This window comes from Pelobates fuscus, chromosome 5 (genome assembly GCF_036172605.1).
Source record: "Pelobates fuscus isolate aPelFus1 chromosome 5, aPelFus1.pri, whole genome shotgun sequence".
Classification (NCBI taxonomy): Eukaryota; Metazoa; Chordata; class Amphibia; order Anura; family Pelobatidae; genus Pelobates; species Pelobates fuscus.
Genome location: NC_086321.1, coordinates 114,573,467 through 114,595,439, shown reverse-complemented (window position 1 = coordinate 114,595,439; position 21,973 = coordinate 114,573,467). Strand labels below are relative to the sequence as shown.

The 21,973-nt window shown below is 39.1% G+C and overlaps 1 protein-coding gene across 1 annotated transcript in view; it reads right to left on the bottom strand.

Annotated features, from left to right (window-relative positions):
* Positions 1–369: 369 nt before the first annotated feature.
* Positions 370–21,973, bottom strand: part of ADAMTS19 (ADAM metallopeptidase with thrombospondin type 1 motif 19) — a 227,737-nt gene continuing 206,133 nt past the window's right edge. Inside the window, exons 21-23 of the mRNA XM_063456413.1 lie at positions 18,349–18,501; positions 12,100–12,277; positions 370–873 (exon numbers count right to left, since the gene is read on the bottom strand). Of these exons, the coding sequence (XP_063312483.1) occupies positions 722–873; positions 12,100–12,277; positions 18,349–18,501 (483 nt within the window). The 3' untranslated portion in view covers positions 370–721. The remainder of the gene's footprint in view (positions 874–12,099; positions 12,278–18,348; positions 18,502–21,973) is intronic.

Genomic DNA, 21,973 nt, shown 5'->3' with positions numbered 1-21,973 from the left:
GGAGTGCATCTCCCATAATGCTCGTACAGACATAATGCTAGCAAAGCATCAGGGTAGATGAAGTCCACAACCCCTGGAGTGCCAAATGTTGCCTACCCTGCTGTAGTCCCTAGGCGGTCACTTTATGGTTAAATTTGCTCTGGATAATTTTCCAAATTATTAAGTGAGCACAACTCACTGTTCAGTGAACAAACCCCAGGAGCGTTGTTTTGCTTGATTGCATTGTGTGTGTGTGTTTGTGTATGTATGTGTATGCATGCATGTATGTATGTATGTATGTATGTATGTATGTATGTATGTATGTATGTATGTATGTATGTATGTATGTATGTATGTATGTATGTATATTTGAAAAAGAGCTTGTGCAAGATTTACATCTTTTTTCACATAATGCTGTTTGGTGATGATTCATTTAATCCAGCCATATCTTACTGGCCAGTAGCATTACAGGCTAAATAAATAGATATGGACTGAATCATCAGATTAAGTAGAATTTCATGGCTGCAAACACAGGCATTGTGAAGCTCCTGACTTTCTATAATGTAGGCTACAAGAAAAAACATGTAATGTGTTAAGCAATCATGGTGCTGAAATGCAAAAATAAATTAACTTGATTAAATTATATGTAATCTGAAAAATATTTTGGCTATAGTAAGTATGCTAGAATCTGTGTTTTGCTTTCTTTAAATAGGTACATGGTACTGAATTGTTAAAACTGAGGTCAACTCCTGAGTTGCATTTTTTGAGCATAAAAGTCCCTGCAAGTTTCACAGCAGCGTTGGTACCATCGCATGTCTTGACAAAGGTTTTTCTCACGAATAACTTTGCAATATACTGGCCACTGGTCCTGAAGACATTTGAAAGTTAGAGCAGCTGTAAAATGAAAAAGAGAATCAGACTTGATTGCATAGGGCTGACAATTTGGCAAGCTATTACAATTAGTATATTTTAAATGTGGATCTCATATTTTGTGATGGATAAGGCATAGAACACTGCTACCTAACAAGACGTTCAAGAGGCAATTCTATGGATACTCATGAATTATGTAAACCATTTTACATGTTACACATCACTCTTCTATATAAACTAACACAATCTCTTAACATATTTAAGGGAGAGTATGTACATTTTTATCATTATATATTATTTTAAAACATAATCATTATTTTTTGTAATACATGATAGAGGTGTGCACAGCGGAAAAATTGGTTTCAAATCAATTATTTATTTTTCCTATTTTGGTTTGTTATTTCAGAGACGTGTTCATTTTCCAATTTCAGAAGCTTATTATTCACTATTGACAATGAATGATGGTGGCAGTCATGAAATTACCAAGGAAAGTATCAATTAAGGGAGTTGTCTGAAAATTGCTGAAATATCAAAAGAATACGAAAATCCCAAATTTTTTACTGTTATGCGGATTTGCCATCAAGATATCTATTATCAAAAAAGGGAGCTATCTGCTAAACAGTGCCCTAAATTGGTATCCTTAAATATGGCAATCCCGCATAAGGATAGCAAATTAGGGCTTTATCTGATAAACTGCTGAAAGATCAAAACTAAGAAAAGCACTTGTAATAATATATGACATTTCCAAGAAAAACACCAAATAGTCTTTAGTCCTGCAATTATATGTATCTTGTAATGTTATAGGGGCACCTTGTTTTTCAGACAGTCTCCTTGCTGAGGTTGAAAAACACGTGAGGGTGAAAAACAGAGAATCTTCAGTGTGAACAGAAAAAGAGGGAGTATGAAGATGTCAGGCTAAATCATGATATACCGATTGACAATACTGAAGAAGAGGAAGAGAAGGTAGGGCTTTACATAATGTCCAAGGTGGAGAGAATGAATATGCAGAATGTCCAAAACTAACCAAACAAATGGATACATGGAATATCTGAGACTGACAGAGAGAAAGGCTATAACAGAATGTCCAAGACCTTTAGAAGAAATGGATACACAAAAAGTCCAATACAAAGAGGGTTATTCACTAAAGCCCAACTAGCTCCATATTGAGGGGAGCAATATCATCCAGCTGCAAACGGGGCCATTCAAACTGCAAAATCCACTTTTTTTTTTTTAATTCTGACACCAAATGAACCTGAATTAGGATCCGGATTTTAGCTGGACCAAACGCTACTGTACAGTAGAAATCCATTCCTGAATATATTAAATAGCAATTAAAAACCCTTGGAGGTGCAAGGGTTAAGTGGCGGTTACCCACCCCATGCTAAATTCAGCCACTTTCACAGGATTTCGGCCATTGTGACAATATTATAGCTTTTACGCACATTGTAAATACACAGAATGTGCATTCAGTGTATTTTCCAAGTGAGCTATAAATTCATTTCTGCCATTTTGACTTAAATTTTTTAAATTCATTTTGAATTCACTTTAATTCCCTTACATTGCACACTTAAATGTCCAGGCCACATAAAAGCAGATAGTGTACAGAATTAATGCACTGAATAGAAACAATGTGTGTACAGTGTTCAAGCTGGACAGAGGCAAGAGATAGAAATGGATCAACCATTCAGCTTGCTACAGGAGCTATAATGTAACTCCTTCTAATATTCTCTCCTATTAATATAATATACAATTTTAAAGGATTATTTCAAGCACCATCACCACTTCACCAATTTGAAGTAATCATGGCGACTGGAGTCTGAATGTGCAGCATTTAGCTATGATACACAGCTTATATAAATATAAGGAAGGAGAAAGGTTGCACCACAGAGATAATATATGAAATGAAATATAAGGAAGTAGTAAGTGCAAAGAGAGAGAGAGAAACTGTCCTTATCGGGGAAGCTGATAGAGGGATGTTAGTATCAAAAGAAATATAGAACAGGTATAGATTCTTGTCCCAAAAGGTATAACAAGATCATACTTTAATAGGGTAAATAGACGCCAGTTCTGAGTGATAGTAGGTACTGGTTAACTCTTGGCTGGCAGCCAGACCTACTAGCATGAGACAGAACAAGGCGTATGGGTAAGGGGGTTAGTGCTATGTTAGTATGTGTACTGAAATCACATAATACCAAACACATATAGAGATAGCACATAGAGAGTAAACAAATTAGTAATAAAAATCACCCTATCCTTGCCCATAGAATGATCCAAAGTTTTGGTCAGTGGCAGTAGGAAGGGGAGAGCGAGTAAGGAGTAGGGGAAAGGGGGAGAGGGTGAGCGAAACTAGGTAGAGCAGAAAATGCAGTGCCTAGGAGAGCAAACTTTGATCTCGTGTACTAATAGTGATTGCCCACTAGGGGTCGCTCTAGAGTCAGTAGCTGGCAAGCCCGCCGGAATGACCCAAAATATGTTTGATGTGGATATAAATATATCAGTAACGGCTCAAACCAGTGTCTGACAGGCACAAGTGGGGTGTGACGAGTCTGTCACTCTGGTATTGAGCCATATACTGACTTGATATCCAGTACTTGGTTAGTTACCACTAGGGGTCGCTCCAGAGTAAGTGTCAAATCTGGTAAGCCTGCCTGGTTGACACAATAGTATCCAATGTAGATGGATATACAAGTAACGGCTTAGACCAGTGTCAGACAGACCTAAGTGGAACGTAACACGTTTGTCACCGTGGTATTAAACCTTGAGCGGACTTGACATCCGACATGGGGAGTGAAAACATTCCGTGGTGTGGGCTTATAGTAATGATTTATGTACCCTGTTAATCCTATGCGGCATTTGATAATGCTTGTGATTTAACAGGATATTAGCAGCGGTACTAATCACGGGTTTGCTTCGTTGACACGATAGTGTCCAATGTTGGTGTGTATACAGGTATAGGCATAGACTAGTATCCGACAGATTGCGGTAAAGTATAACGGGTCTGTCGCTACGGTACTCAACATGGAAAATGAAGCGAGACCGTGGTGTGAACTCGTCCAAGTTGTTTGGGTTCACTGTTGGTCCAGTGTGACATCCAACTATGCTTACAATTTGTCAAGATCCTAGCAGTAGTTAGAATAACAGGTCTGGTTCACATACTAGGCAGTCTATACTTGGAGAAACCCGAAAAAGGAATAGTGCCTTCATGGGCACTGGTAATAGTAAAGAGAGTGCCAGGGAGACTGCACGATAGTTGGTAGATAAAGAGAGTTATGTACACTGTGAGATAGTTTGCATGGGTATATACCCAAATCGGTATATAGTTTGCTTTCCGATTGAATAATGTCAAAGTGTCAGATCCCCAAGGTTAGTGTAACAATCGTGTCCTCTTCTTAACAAGATCGGTCAGTTCAGCTGTGTGTGCTGCCGTGGAGTAATAGAGCCCGATTACAATGTGACGGGTTCTGGGGACCGATCATAAGGTATCTAGAGGAGTGGAATCTTTTCTCGAGGGTGACGGAAAGCAGATAACGGTCTGAAAGTTATGTCGGTGTAAACCCGACGCGCGTTTCGCCGTGTTTAGCGGCTCGTCAGGGGGAACTGTCTCCCTCCAGTGGTAGAGTTTAAAAATACCGCCCTGACAGCTGATTGGTAAGATTTTCGGCTGCCATGCAATTAGGGGCTACGGTGGCTCGCTGAAGTCAACAATGTGAAAAAGTCACTGTGTTTTAGTTACAATAATGTACATGTGCCCTAATTCTTCTGGTATTAGTTTACATGTTAGTCTTTGAGGTTGAAGCCTTACCGGATAATATTCTTGCGATTTGTGCAGTACAATCATTATTGGGTGATGAGTGGTGACTAATAATTTCAATATCACCACTTGGAAATGTCATATTTAAACAAATTGTATCGCCATGGTGGGTGATACAGTAGAGTTACAAAGCATGAGCTTTTGATACAGCGGTCTAATAGCGATCAATGGTGGTTTTCTTCCTTGGTAATTATAGGAGTGATGCCGGTCCATGGTAATATCCTATTATGACATATTACAACCTCATAATAAGTGATACAATGAGGTTATCGAAGAATGATTTTTTTAAAAGGTGGTGTTCTTCTTTTATATTTTGAAATTTTTGGGGGTAATGCCGGGCCATATGGTTAATGGCTCATGTTTAGACGTGTGGGGTATATAAGGATACCGTTACACGAGTCCCCAATATTTTGGAGGAGAACCAGGGAATGAGGGGTGTGATTGGTAGTACTTAGTCACCCCAAGTTACTGGTGAATAAAGGGGGTGTAGTTAAAATCTTCGTTTAGGCCATGGGGGGCTAAGGTTTTGAAGGTGAAAATCCAATGTGATTCTTTTTGTAGTAGGATTTTGTTAAAATCACCTTTTCTCGGGTTGGGCATTAATTTTTCAATGGCCTGGAATCGTAGATTGTCACAGATGCCATTGTGGAAATTGATGATATGTCGTGCTACTGTAGTTGGAGTAACAGTATTTTTGATGGAGTTAATGTGCTGCAGGACCCTCCGTCTGAACTGTTGGAAGGTTTTTCCTATGTACTGGATCCCACAGCTACATGTAATCAAGTATATCAGTCGGGTGGTGCCACAGTTTACCAGGGCATTCGTGACTACACTGATACGTGTTTGGGTGGAGGTCACTCATTTAGTTGGTAAAATGTACTGGCAGGCCTTGCAGTGGCCGCATTTGTACGTCCCCTTTAAATCTGAAAGCCAATTTGATGGTGCTGAAGGTGAGGAAAGATGACTGTGAACCAATTGATCCTGTAGGTTCGATGGTCTCCTTGCTGTTAGGGATGGGTGGCTGGGTAGTATTTTTTGAAGCGCAGGATCGTGTTGGAGAATAGGCCAGTTCCTTTTAAAAATGTTAGTCATGCAATCCCACCCTTGGTCAAAAGTCGCTATGCATCGAGGGGTCCTGGAGTCTTGTGCGGGTCTGGTGAAATGAAGACTGGTGTGCCGATCTGTGCCACTAGCTCTTTGAAATGCCCGTTTGAGAACCCGATTGGGGTATTTTAGTTCTTTAAACCGGGATTTCAAGAGTTGGCATTCCTTGTAGAAGGTCTCATCTTTGGAACAATTGCGTCTTGCCCTAAGGTACTGCCCATAGGGAATAGATGCTTTAAGACGATATGGGTGGTGACTGGTCCAGTGTAGTAAACTATTAGTAGATGTTTCTTTTCTGAACAATTCAGTCTGGATGGTCCCATCTTGTTCCAGGATAATCTTGAGATCCAGGAACACTAGTTGATGCTCATCAATTACGTGTGTCAGGCTGAGATTGATGTCATTCTCGTTTAATGACTTGACAAAGTCCTCAAAGAGGGTCACAGAACCCGTCCATAGGAGCAGCATGTCATCTATGTAACGGTGCCAGGTTAAGATAAATTCATGAAACTGGCTGAATTTGGTGGTTGTGACAATATGCTGCTCCCACCATCCTAGGAATAAATTGGCGTATGTGGGCGCACACGCTGACCCCATAGCAGTGCCGGAGATCTGGAGGTAGTAGACACCGTTAAACACGAAGTAGTTATGTGTCAAAACAAACTCGAGTGAGGCCAAGATGAAATCCTTTTGTGCATCATTGTATGAGGTGTTGTCTAGAAAGAACCTACAGGCCCTCAATCCCATATGGTGGGGTATGTTTGTGTAGAGAGAGACCACATCTAGGCTGGCCAATTGTGTATATGGGGGGACAGTCATGTCCTGCAGCATGAGTAGAGTCGACTTGGTGTCCTGAAGATAGGAGGGTAGTTTTAGCACCAGAGGGTGTAGAATTTTTTCAATAAATTTGCTCAGACATTCGGTTAGACATTTATTGCCTGAGACAATCGGTCTCCCAGGTGGTGGTCGAATGCCCTTATGTACTTTAGGTAGACAGTAGAATGTCGCAATGGTTGGAGTTCTATTTGGATGCAAAAATTTGAATTCATCTTGGCTAATGATTTGTTGGCTAAGGGCATCATTCAAAAGAGTTTCAAGTTCATTAACGTAGACATTAGTGGGATCTGAAGGGAGTGTTCTGTAGCATGTGGTGTCGTTAAGATGGGAAAGGCACATGAGGACGTATTCGGTCCGATTTAGAAGCACGATATTACCGCCTTTATCGGCTGGTTTTATTATGAGGTTGGGTTGTTTTTGTAGGTCTTTGAGGGCTCTGCGTTCTGCAAAGGTCAGATTACTTTTCCTGTAATTCACACTATTAACAGTTTCAAATTCATTAAGTGACATCTGGAGAAATAAGTCGACGTGAGGGGTATCCAAAAAGCTGGGGGTGAAGTAACTTGGTGGCTTGAAGTCTGTAAGTGGTTTCATAGGATTATTCTCCTGTAGGAGACTGTCCAATGTTTTGGACATTTCATAGTCCTGAAGAGATAGACCTAGTTCATTCGCGGTGACTTGGTCCTTTTTAGTGTGCATAATATTGAGGGCCAATTTTCTTCCAAAGAGGTTTAGGTCTTTGGCCCAGTTGAATTTATTACACATAGGTGTTGGTACAAAAGATAATCCTTTGTTCAGCAGACTCTTATGATGTGCCGAGAGTTGGAAATCGGAGAGATTGATAATTTTCATGGTTGTTGCTGTCTTTGGGTCCGATTTTGGGTTTTGTATGACCAGCGGTCCCTGTCCCTCAGGCGTCCCCGCAGTTGATGAGGTTGTACCTGATCTAAAAAAGGATTTGAGGTAGAGGCACTTGGTTCGGGATTGTTGGTGTCGCCTGTTATGGGGATGTCAAGAAATGAGACAGTTTTGTCCAGATTTCTAAGGATACTCTTGTTGGAATTTGGTTGGGAGCTGGTATCTCTTGGACGTGACCTGTTCCTTGTGTTTGGAAATTTGCGTCTGTTTGGTGGGTTTTGGTCCTGGTCTGACCAGTCCGTCTCCCCAGAGGATGATCCCCTATAGTTGTTTTTACGTCTGGTATTCGTTTGCCTAAAGATGTTACCGTTTTTAAAGTCTTTATAGTCTCTTTGAAACTTATTATGTTTTTTTGTTTTCAGATGTTGTTTGTAGTTAATAATATTTTGCTGTAGTTTAATTTCCATAGAAGGGTACAGTTCGTCAGTCTTATGATTTTTAATTTGAGTAATCTCACCCTTCAGTTTCAGGTTGCAAGCTTCAAGGAAGTAGTAATATAGAAATAAACAGTGACATAATACAGAGAGAAAACAATAAAAATAATACTATGTATATGTATATATATATATATATATATATATATATATATATATATATATATATATATATATATATAATAATAAATAATAAAAAAAATATATAAAATAAATAAAAATGCTGCCTTTATTTAAGTTTTTAAGTGCTGATCCTTCTGTACACTTTTCACTGCTCTTATAAAGTTTAACCCCTGTGGAGCTGGAAGTGAAAGTACATATTTGGCAGCATCATTGGGGTATCATTAGCCATCTTAGAACAAGATTTCTGGCTGGCTGATATCAACTCTGTGCATATTGAATAACTGCAATAAGCATAATTAGCATGCTGGTGGCAGGTGTCTAATGGCAGCACACCCGCAATGCTGTCCAAGACAGCTCAACCTATCCTTCCCCTACATCTCTTCCTCGGCAGGTAAGAAGCATGATGTCAACGGTGGAGGATCAAACTAAGGGGAGAACTTGGTTGTGCTTGAACAAAGGTAACTTTTTTTTTTTTTTTTTTACTATGATGGGAAGATAGAAAAGGTTACTCTAACCAAAACCAATGTTTTATTTTGGTTGGAATAACCTCTAACTGTATCTCTTCTATAAAGAAATAGTGGAGGGAAACCAAGAAACTGCTGTTGTGTAGTGTCTTGTGACCAGAATGCATGCATTGACAATAACACCCAACATCTTCAATTGATTGAAGGTCATGGGAGCTGTAGTCTAATAACATCTGGAAGACCATGACAATGATTGACCCTGCATCATATCTACAGAGCACTGGAAAATATTTACATGGCATGAACGCTCGCACAGTGATCTTATATTACACATTAGTGATGTCCCGAACTGTTCGCTGGCGAATAGTTCCTGGCGAACATCGCTTGTTCGCATTCGCTACGGCGAACACATGCGCTGTTCGGTCCGCCCCCTATTCGTCATCATTAAGTAAACTTTGACCCTGCCTGTACCTCACAGTCAGCAGACACATTCCAGCCAATCAGCAGCAGACCCTCCCTCCCAGACCCTCCCACCTCCTGGAAAGCATCCATTTTACATTCATTGTGAAGCTGCATTCTTAGTGAGAGTAGGGACAGTGTAGCTACTGCTGATTTGATAGGGAAATTGATAGCTCGGCTAGTGTATTCAGTGTCCACTACAGTCCTGAAGGACTCATCTGATCTCTGCTGTAAGGAAAGCACCCCAAAAAGCCCTTTTTAGGGCTAGAACATCAGTCTGCTTTTTTTTTTCTGTGTAATGTAATTGCAGTTGCCTGCCTGCCAGCCTGTGTGTCAGGCTCACAGCATATACTGTGCCCACTTGCCCAGTGTCACCACTCACTCACTGGTGTCACAATAGCTTGCATTTAAAAAAAACAAAAAAAAAAACTTTTTGGACTGTAATATAATAGCAGTCAGTTTCCTTCATGAGTGTGCGTTTCAGGGCCTGCCAGGGCACAGTGTCACACCAGTGCAACTCATATCTGGTGTCACAGTAGTGTACATTTAAAAAAAAAATACAATTTTGACTGTAAAAGATTGAATAGCAGTTAGTTGTCTGCCAGCGTGTGTGTCAGGCTCACAGCGTATACTGTGCCCACGTGCCCACTCAAATCTGGTGTCACAATAGCTTGCATTAAACAAAAAAAATACTTTTTGGACTGTAATATAATAGCAGTCAGTTTCCTTCACTAGTGTGCATTTCAGGGCCTGCCCAGTGCCACCACTCACTCATATCTGGTGTCCCAATAGCTTGCATTTAAAAAAAAATAAACTTTTTGGACTGTAATATAATAGCAGTCAGTTTCCTTCACGAGTGAAAGAAATTTGTTGGCGGCATTGCATTTGGGAAAGTTGACACATGTGCCGCGCATGGCACATGTGTGTAATCTGATCGTACAATGCTTTGTGCATAAGCACCCAGGCTTACAGGATGTCCTTAAGCAGGCCAGGAAGGTGTGTGGCCATTTCAGGCATTCCTACACGGCCATGGCACACTTGTCCGATATCCAGCGGCGAAACAACATGCCAGTGAGGCGCTTGATTTGCGACAGCCCGACACGTTGGAATTCAACAATCCTAATGTTCAACCGCCTGCTCCAACAAGAAAAAGCCGGTAACGAGTATTTGTATGACCGGGGTGCTAGGACAGCCTCTGCGGAGCTGGGATTTTTTTTGCCACGTTACTGGACGCTCATGCGCAATGCCTGTAGGCTCATGCGTCCTTTTGAGGAGGTGACAAACCTAGTCAGTCGCACCGAAGGCACCATCAGCGACATCATACCATTTGTTTTCTTCCTGGAGTGTGCCCTTCGAAGAGTGCTGGATCAGGCCGTAGATGAGTGTGAAGAGGAAGAGTTGTGGTAACCATCACCACCAGAAACAGCCTTATCAGCATCGCTTGCTGGACCTGCGTTAACGCTGGAAGAGGATTGTGAGGAAGAGGAGTAAGAGGAGGAATGTGGATTTGAGGAGGAGGAGGATGACCAACCAAAACAGGCATCCCAGGGTGCTCGTTGTCACCTATCTGGTACCCGTGGTGTTGTACGTGGCTGGGGGGAAGAACATACCTTCAGAGAGATCACTGAGGACGAGGAACAGGACATGAGTAGCTCGGCCTTGTGGAAATGGGGTCTTTCATGCTGTCGTGCCTGTTGAGGGACCCTCGTATAAAAAGGCTGAAGGAGAACGACCTGTACTGGTTGTCCACGCTACTAGACCCCTGGTATAAGCAGAAAGTGCCTGAAATGTTACCGAATTACGGCAAGTCGGAAAGGATGCAGCAGTTCCAAAATCAATTAAAAAGTATGCTTTACACAGCATATAAGGGTGATGTCACAGCACAACGGGAATCAAACAGGGGAAGAGGTGAAAGTAATCCTCCTGTGGCCTGAGCTATCCCAATTTGCGATAGAACTTCTGGCCTGCCCCGCTTCAAGTGTCCTGTCAGAAAGGACCTTCAGTGCAGCAGGAGGTATTGTCACTGAGAAGAGAAGTCGCCTAGGTCAAAAAAGTCTAGATTACCTCACCTTTATTAAGATGAATGAGGGATGGATCCCGAAGGGACTGACAGTGGGCGATGCATTCGACTAAAAAAGGCCTGATGAGGGGGACTACTTAACACACCACTCTTATCTGGTGGCACATTAGATTGCACGCGCAGTGCCCCAAATTTGAAGTAGGAGGACTGACCAAGCATCTTTTTCCATCTCCCGCTTCCTAAAAACGATGCCTTATATTCACGTCTCCTGATAGGAGACGTAACAGGGATTAAACTGATAGGAGTAGTGTGTTAAGTAGTACTATTCCTATCTGGTGGCACATTAGATTGCACGCGCAGTGCCCCAAATTTGAAGTAGAAGGACCGACCAAGCATCTTTTTCCATCTCCCGCTTCCTGGGTGGAGGAAGAGAGACATTCAATGACATCAGTGAGGACCAGGAACGGGACATGGCTAGCTTAGTATCCAACCTTGTGCAAATGGGGAGTTTGCGGTTGTGCAAATGGACTGTTTGCGGTTGTTTGCGGTGCGTTAAACGGGGAGTTTGGTCTGTCACTGTGAAGCGGGCGTAACCCTTACACTTCCTGATCGATACAACATCATACCTGATGTTTTAAAGCACATTATTCCAAACAATTTAGGAATGTTAGGTGATTTATGCCCTTTATGGATTAAAACCAGACTCTGCATCACCTATGTAATTTTCCATGGGAGTTTTGCCAAGGATCCCCCTCCGGCATGCTACAGTCCAGGTGTTAGTCCCCTTGAAAGAACTTTTCCATCACTATTGTGGCCAGAAAGAGTCCCTGTGGGTTTTAAAATTCACCTGCCCATTGAAGTCTATGGCGGTTTGCAGGTTCGCGAACATTTGCGGAAGTTCGCGTTCGTCGTTCGTGAACTGAAAATTTTATGTTCGCGACATCACTATTACACATCGCTGTCCAAAAGTTACAAATCACTTCATAAACGTTCTTCTCTGTCTAGACATAAAATATAAAAATATTGACTGAGCTAAAGTGGAAAAAAAGTATTTATCAGGTAATTTTCTTGTGTGCTTACCGAGTCTTGGTGAAGTTATGGTATTAACGTTTATTTTCTCATTGCATGCATGCAAATGACACGGTCTATAGGCTGCTGGTTTCTCTGAGGAGAAGCACTCATTCCCATGTCTTCCAGTAATCTTGTGCATACATTGAATTACTCTTGATTGCATCCCTTTTCCACAAGTCACGGAGCACTAAGTGCAATAAAAAAGAGTTTTATGTGATACCTGAGAAGCAAAGTACTATAAATAAGTAAGTTTTAATGCAGTGTACATGTTAAAGTTTTGGCTTGCATACAGCACCAAGCAATCTAATAGTCTAATAGTCTAATAGAATGCCAAATACATTTAGCAAACTGTAGTGTTATAAGGTGCCTTTATTCAGAAAAGTTTTGTGTGAAGATACATATGGACTACATTTATTTAAGTTTTCTTTTTTTTAGATCCGACATTCCAGAAGGCTGATATTAATATTAACCATAGCTGGATTCTATGAGAACTAGCATGGTTCGGGTAAAGAGGAAAAGATACATTATTAAGAATTAAACTAAATCTCAGTGGAAGAGTTTAATTCTTTCTTTTCTAGTTTTAGCTTATAGTTAACACAGGAATATTCTCAAACAGTTTCTAGTTAACGTGAAATGTGTTCCGGATCACTCTAGGATCTAAATGTTTTTACACCCCCCTTTCTATTTCATGCAAAGATATTTTAAGTCTTGAAAATTTTATGCTTGCATTATACCCTGGTGGATTTATGTTGGGTCTGCACTATTCCTATTGAACTGGCACAGCAAGGAACACTTCCTTTATTTCTTAATGCATCTAGTGCATCTACCAGAGTGTGGTGCACATACTTTTACATCTTCTATTTGATGGAATTCAGTAATTGAAACACCATCACTAAGGATTTGACTAACCAAGTCTTCATTGTAAGTGGATACTTATGTATACATAGATAATTTAGAATCTTCCTGATACATTGTTAAGACTGGTTCAGTGGCTTTGAAAATATGTGGTTAAGCAGTTCCAGATAAGGACTAAAAGTCGTCCCAGGCAAATTTTTCCAGTCCAGTCATCTTCTCCCCCGTATCTTTCCCTGGCGAGCTAGAGTGGTAACCAGGTTTTATACCTGGTGGTTGCATTCTCCTCCAATGTGAAGGCAGCTTTATCGTATGGAAGCTTCCTGCACATTTCCAATGTCTAATAAAAAGGTGATAGTTTGTAAATATGCTCCTTCAATATGTAAATAACCAGAGGCCCATACAGTGGGCAGTACGTGCTTCGTCAGATCACGTGTGATGGTCGTTAAGATAAATGTGAGTGGATGGTATATAACCTGTTTTTTTAAGTTATAAACATATAAGGTTTTATTGAGCCACTTGTGGAGTTCTCCTGAATTCCCTAGCTGGTCCTTGGTCTATGACAGGTGTGGTCTGACCTGCTCTTAAAAGTGCATTGATGCCATCGAGTCTTCAGTAACTGCCAAAACTTGAGGATATTATTTTACAACATTTTGTAATGGAACAGTAAGCATAAACATATGATTCATTATAACTTCCAGAGTCATTGGTATTTTACATAATTTTGAGCATATAGCAGTAAAAAATAATACTTTAGTGATAAGTATCTCTAACAGACTAGTGCAGGTGTATGCAACCCTGAAATCATTGTACTGTTACACATTTACAGCTCGATTTACTAACATTCAAGCAAAGTAAAAGATTACTTACACAAGCATTACTTCTATACTTCTGCCATTTATTTGAAACTCATGCTCAAAAATGTGCATAATTTATGTAATAGTAGGTATGCAGATGTTGTTTAAGATTTACGACTGAGGCCAACATTGCTCTTCTTGAAAAAAGTTCAGACTAATTATTTTGTGCATGCATTAAGACATAAACATGTTTTCAATTTAATGGCAGTCAGAAATCTGCTATGTAAGTGATATGATAGTTATTTTTCTCCAGCAATACGTTAACATAGCAGACACTAGTTAATCCACCTGTTAATATTTGTTGACTTGAATTAAATGACTATTGATTTTTTTTTTTTTTTAAACACTGCAATTTTCAATAATTTTTTGACAAACAAAACCTTGTGATTGGCATTGGAGCGCTAAATTATTTACAAGCTCAAATGCTATTAAAATATTTTGCGTATAAATATTATTCTTATTTAGTTAGTAGATATGAAAGACATGTATTATTCCCATTTATTATTAACACTTTAATTTAGGGCAAATCTTAAAGGTGGTGATCAGAAAAACACACATAATCTACAAGTCAGAGTTTTCATAGAAAATAAACTATTGTTTTTATAATATCTGTTCCCATGTAAATGACAATTTTTTTTATATTTTTACCACCAGTTGACTATCAAAATTGCTTCACAATAAAATTTTATACATTGCTCCCTTTTTGTAGGCTGGTTTTGTTGGTTCCTTGAAAAACATAAAACCTTCAAAATGGTTGTAATATGACCAGCACAATGAATCTAGCTTACCTAATCAGTAACACTTCACAAAAGTCTCTAGTATTAAATGAACCGGCACATATTTATTTTGGAACATTTGTGTTAGGTGCTATAAAATGACACAGCCTTTAAGTCAAGTTGCATGTTACTGACAAAAAAACAAACAGTAAGCTTCGAGTATACAGTATACTGTAAAACTCTTCTGCCAATTGTGCAGTTTTACACACACCCAGGCCAAGAATATGTGTTAATATTGACCTTCTATAGTTTGTATATAAATTCAAGAGTACAATTTTATGTTTTTTTAACAAACCAAACCTAAACTTGGCATAAAAATATATTACTCATTTTTATTCATTTCTTTCATTGCCAAACATTTCTATGTTGGAAGTAAGGAATTTTCTCAAGGCCAATTACTGAGGAAGGTGTTACAGCTAATTCCAGCTGGATAGGAGGAAAATAAGCATTCCTAAATTAAGAGACAAACTATCAAGGAAAAATAATGAATATTAAACTGCGTGTTTTCCAGATTGTGAAAAACCTACTTATAATCAAAATTGAATTAACAAAACACTTTGAAAAATACTTTATTTCTCATTGTAAAAAATAATTTGACATATCACTTGTTAAACTGTTCATTTTAAAAATATATACTTAAATGTAGCTTAAAAAAATCTGTGATAACTTTTCACGCTTAAGGTGGCCATGTGTGGGAGTATGTGTGTTCAGAACAGTAGTAACTCATGCTAAATTACAGTTTTCAGGTGTGTTGGTGGCATGCAGGGGAAAGCTTGTGAACATTTCCTGGCAGGCAAATTTTGCACACAAAATTCACAGATTTTAGGGTGGATGCTCCTACTTATGGGATGTTTATAATATAAAAAGATTTAATAGACAATGGCCTTTCTTTAACAAAATTCACAGATCTTAGTGTGGGTGTTCCTACTCATGTGGAGTTTATAATATAAAGAGATTTAATAGATGAAGGCTGATTGAGTTGCAAGGTTTGCCGTCATGCTCTATATCCTTGTATCCATCTGTATGACCTAATCAGTATGCACTAGCATTCACAGAGATCTGTCCAGGCCACCGTTATGAACCAAAAAGTGTTATGAATCTCATGATCACTGTCAAACATCTCTAGAGACATCCATCTGACAGCCTGGTCAGCCTCAGATAACATATAATAAATATCCCATTGGGTCAGTCCGGGTGTGGAGATCACTGAAATCACAGGCCACTAGTCCATGAACAACGCTACAGAGTGCTAGGCTAGCGAAGGTCTTGCACAAATCCTGTCCACTGCCTCACTCCTACAGAAATGTGCAAATATCCCAACTCATTTCACACTTTACATTTTCAGAATATTTTTTTGAGATTGCAGCCCATAGCCCCCTTATGACCCCCCTTCCATGGTGTTATGCACTAACCAGCCACAACCAAAATATCATTCTAAAAATGAATGACTGGTCTTAAACAGAAAATACTGCTTTTCAATAGTAATAATAATACTAAAAAACAATCTATTTCCCTTATTTGTTCATTGACCAGCTGAAGTCTAGTAAAATAAATAGTAAGAAAATTAGCAAAAATATAAAATGTCAATAAAAACTAGTTATCATATATTTCTAACATGAGGTCAGCCAACTGCTAGATAAAATATATCTTGTCACAATTATGAAATCTGCTAAAAAGTTGCTAAATCATTAGTAAATTACTTCCAGTTTGTAAGGCAAAAAAGTGCTGTTCATTTGTTAATGTCTTTTTATTTTTTTGTATTTTTGCTCATGGCACATGCTCTCATATTGATTTTTACTGGAGCCAAGAAACCAGTCATTCATAGCTACCAGTGTCCTATAGGCTGTGCAATTAATTTGTTTCCTAGAAGTCACATGTATGCTTGTAATTAAATTCTAGTAGATGTCCTAATTACATTTACATTCTCTTCAGCTCACACTTAGACAAAAGATAGAACATTATAAGTATACGTGGACAGTTATACAGCAGGTTTATTATGTAAGCCTGAAAATTGTAAAGAAACTGACAAGGGAATTGAAAAGCGTACTGCAGATTTTAGGCTAAAATAACTGGGAACGAAAAATAGCCTAGTTGTTTTTTTTTTCCTCATTTTGTTCCACACCAACATTATTTTCTATGTCCCTCTTCATTCATCTGAAGTGCCAAGCAGCATTATGCTTCTTAATCCTGGCTATATTTTCAGTAGGTGTACTGAAATAACAGAAATTTTGAACAAAACACTAATGTATAAATGAAGGCTTTTGTCTGTCTGACTGTTGTGCTAGACATTATTTGTAATGGAAAGCAAGATTTGGTTTCAATGCAAATTGCTAAACTATACCCTGGTAGCCATGTTTTTAGAAGGTAACACCATGTGAGCAAGTATTTGTTGATTATGTAATATTTCTGGTTTTCCTTGTAAATGTTCCTTGAAGGGGCAACATAAGCACCATAAACCTCTCTTCTTCTGTAGAAGTTACGGTGCCAGAAGTCTCCTGGCACCATTGCAGGGTAAGCAGTGAAACTGTTTTTGAATGGTTCCCTTCGTTGTCCGTGGTAGTTATTCCAGAGCTCACTAAAGCAGAAGTTTCAAGTTTCAAGTCCACTTCAGCAATATTAAATGAGTCCTCTCTTGGGACTGAGAATGTCAGCTGACAGGAATATAAAAATAGACATACGAAAGCAAAACATTGGGAGCTAATTTACTTAACGGAGCACTATAGTGCCAGGAAAACAAACTCGTTTTCCTGCTACTATAAGGTTATAAGGTACCCCTCCCTCAGAGCCCCCCTCCCGTTGGACTGAAGGGGTTAAAACCCCTTCAGCCATTTACCCTAATCCAGCACCGGGCTCCCTCTGTGCTAGTGCCCTCTCCTCCCCCAACATCAGCTCTGAATGCGCATTTGTGGCCAGAGCCAGGCACGCATTCAAACCGCCCATAGGAAAGCACTACTCAATGCTTTCCTATGGACGTCAGCGTATCCTCAATGCGATTTTCGCATTGAGGATCGCGGAAGTAGCCTCTAGTGGTTGTCAGGGAGACAGCCACTAGAGGCTGGATTAACCCTCAATGTACACATAGCAGTTTCTCTGAAGCTGCTATGTTTTCAGCTGCAGGATTAAAACTAGGGGGGCCTGGCTCCCAGACCCCTTAATTGAGCTAAAGTGGTCTGGGTGCCAATAATGGTCCTTCAACACTAAATAGTGGAGAATTAAAAACTGAATTGCAAGACAAAGGTAAAAAAAAAATACATATCTAATGTCACAGCTTGCTTACCACCTTGCATTCACACTCTGCACAAAACATATACATTCACATAACATCATGAGCATTGTGTGTGCATCAGCTCAATGCCATGCACAACACCCATATGTTTGCATTAGAGAGTTTAGACTGGATTAATATCGCTCCTATTGAGTGAGCGGCAACAACAGAAGACCTGCAAAGCAGAAACTTAGCAGGAATAAATTTCTGCTCTGTTTATTTTTCCAATTCTTTTTTTGCATATCTATTTCATACATAATGCATTAAAATGAGATGGAGGTCAAGAGCAGACTGAACTATACCTTTAAGCTAAACGTGAGACACACAGGTTTATTATTAATAATGCATTTTTTTAGGTATATGGTTTACAGATAAGGGGTGTTGCGATGAAAATTAAAACATTTAATACCCGTTGTGGTTTGGACCTATGTTAAACAAAGCAGCCATATAATCTGCCAGAATCTTCTCAGTATACACCAGATACAACTGTTATTTTAAATTAGTTTACCTTAGACCAGTCTCCAGTTCTCCATAGGTAGCATTTAGAATAATCTTCACAGTCTTCCATTTCTTTAGGTCTTGTAGACAAAAGGCATTTCTTACGAGGATTGGTGCACCTCACAGATCGATGTCGGACACCCTTTCCGCATTTCAGTGAGCACTAAAAAAAAGAGCACTAATATTTATTGAATATATTTATTTAAAATATTAAGACATGAAGTTAAAGGGTACTCTAAGCACCAAATCCACAACAATTTCATGTAGTGGTTTTGGTAAAAAAAAAGACCCTCCCTGTCCCTACAGTCACACAAATGTAAACATTTCAGTGGGTGAGCAATGGCAATATTTATATTTCTCATTAAGGATACCTCTGGTTGTTGTTAGTCAAACAGCCACTATAGGCAATTTATTGTAAAGATTTTCGGAAGTATCAAAATGCCTCTCATAGAAAAACATTGGATTTAATGCTTCTTTATGAGAAGCATCCTACTTCTGTGCTAGTCCAGTAGTTCCCCAATGCTTCTCTAGAAGAAACATTTGAATGAACGAATAATGATCACTTGGAGGCAGGGATGGCTGCAACAGGGAGAGACTGCCAAGCCATGGATTAGAAGTAAGTTCTCCGGTAATCACCAGTGTTTTTTTTTTTGTTTAAAAAGGGATTTGGACATATATGTCGAGTAAGAATCGCTCTAGAATAAAATATATATATATATATATATATATATATATATATATATATATATATATAAATATATATATATATATATATATATACATATTTATTTATTTTAAGTTTTAGTGTTTCTTTAAGAAATATGTTTTTTTAGATTAGCGTAGAAAAAAAAAAACCCACAAGGAAGAAAATACAGAAAACAAAAGCATCCATGAGATAAATGGATTAGTTGCCAGGGCCACTATAAATTATTTGGTATGAGAAACAAGGCCTTAACAGCTGGAGAGATATATTTGGCTCCAGGGGTAATTTGTTTGCAGCTGGAATATACATTTCCAACTATCTACTGTAAAATGCACAATAATTGTGAAATTCATATGGTTTATCTAACTGTGAAATAAAAAAAGCTTTCTGAATATTTTGCCTAATGTTTTATAATTTACAACATTTGGCAATTGAAACCCTGCTTATCTAAATAACTTTTACCTTAATGAGAAACAGCCACTCTGTAAAAAGGAAATACACATTCTAAGCGCTTTTTAAAAATGTAGCTATTAGTTGGGTTTTTATGAAAAGAAATGCAACTTTGTTTTTTTTTTTTCATTTTCATCAAATGCAGTTTTGTGCTGGCCCAGCCAGGTATCTGGCACAAATGTAAATTGCCCTATGATTCTTGTGATTTGCATAAACATAAAACATGCATGCACATGCTCATACAAGACATCAAAGGAGCATGATGGTCTTCAGGCATGCTTAGCCTAGGCCTACAAGATGGTCATTCCATGTGATCATCTGGTTGGAGTAGGGAGCACTCAGAATTTTCAGGCCTGTCATCCATTTTGTTTAAACCATTATGCATACAATGATGTTTCTTAAACCGTTAAAACTGTGAACACTTAAAATAACTGGGTCACTTGTGTGTGAGAAGATCTTTGCAAAGATAGACTGTCAACATTTTCAGGAGAGAGAACTTGGTGGAGGACAGAAGAAGGACACACAGCTGTGGAGGCTTGTGACAATGAGTTTGTAAATGTTAGATGCATGTTGAAGTTTGGATTTATGGGCATTTGAGAGGAGAAAAACTGATCGGGGGACTTCAAGGGAAATTGAACTGGGGTGAAAAGTTTAACAGAGGTGTTTAATTTACTTAAAGGAAGTCTCCGGGGCACCATAACAACTTCATAAAAATTAAGTTGCTGTGGTGCCAGGAGGTCGCCTGGTGCGTTTTTACCTGAAGGGGTTAACTGTTCTCGAACAGTTTTACCCCCAAGGTTGACTCCAGCACCAGATATCCAATTTTCCCAGAGGCATGCGGATTCTGAAACTGATTTTTAGGAAGCACAGAGTGCCGCATGGCAGGGGCACTGCTGATTGGCTAGAGTAGTCAGTTGACCCCTTGGATTGTGTCACACTAACTTAACAGCATCGGACTGTGGTGTAGGGGAACCAGGAAAAAGTCCAATATATATTAGACACTCAGTGCTAAAATGGAAGGACTCAGACAAAGCCCTTATAAATTCTTAGAAAAAAATAGAAGACATATCTACAGTATCACTAATTTACATATCTACTTTAGTCTAACTAAATTGAAATTTGCAGCGGTTTTTGTTTAAGGTTAGTTAAGGTTAACTAAAAGTATAATATATACTTTTATATACCCTACAATTTTAGTCATTATGGTGCAAATAGGCTGTTTTTGGCCAACCTGTTTTGAAGTGGTTAGACAAAGAACATGGGTTTTCCTAGCACCTAAGCACTCCCCCTATGCTGTTAATGTGATATGAATGTGTCCTCAATATGCAGCAATTATTTTTGGATACCGTTAGAGGAATCAAGGTAACCTCTTAGGCACCACTGATACTACAAAATGGCCAGATTCTGCTAGTGCGAACAACATAAATATTTCATCTGGATATTCAGGAAGTGAATTAACCTCATTATCATGCCTGCAGCAAAGTGGCTAAACTCTAGACATTAGGAAGAGCTCCTCCGTATTTGGCAAACTGCTGGTTTGCGGGTCTTTTTTTGTTACAGTCTCTTTACCCGACCTCTGGTGCGAAGCATTGGAATTCAAATGGAACTGCCCCACCAACTTGTAGGTGAACTGTACCTCTATTGGCTGATTTGTAATCATTCCATGCACCTTTTTGGGGAGGGGCCCAAAACCTCTTCTATTTTTGGGAAGTGGGAATGTAGGAAAATGAATATTATAGACAATTATAAATTGGGTTAACGGCAATGATAAATGCAAGTGTTAGCATCAGAGTAGACTATTGTTAAAGTGCTAGAGCAGCATTCTAATTTAAGATTGGCTAAGAGTAACAATAAAGAATATTAATTGTGTAATGAAGAGGTGGTGTTAGCACAGCACACAGTTCTTAACCTTATTTGGTCCAAGAAGAGTTTTGTAATTGATAGCAGCAGTTTTTAAGGGATGCAATTTGACAATTTTTGAGGGCAATTTGAATTTTAATTTTTTGCGTGGGATCTGACAAAAGTGGACAATCGCCTGGTAAACAGGCTTAAAGGGACACCGTAGGCACTGTGTCTGCTTCATCTCATTAAACTGGCTATAGTGCCTGAAGTTCCCTGGTACCATAATTTCTTTCAGCATTAAACAGTTTTTAATGTTTTAATGCTAAACAAGAGTCCCCGGCAGTCCATCCCCTCTGTGCTGCTTTGGCTAATAAGGCAGTATTAGCCTGAGCAGCAATGGGCAGCTGTGATTGGCTGAGAGTGTCAGCTAACTACTTTTAGCCTGTCAGAGTTCCAACTGACGGTATGAATGGGTATGACAACAATGAAGTGTGTGATCTCTGCCTTAGCTACACATACAGAAGGGGCCAGATTGTGGGTGGCCAGGGACTCTTATTTTGTGGCATACTGCACGAACATGGTGCAACAATGAATGGAGGGAAATATAGCCAATTAAAAGAGATGAAATGGTTATAATGAC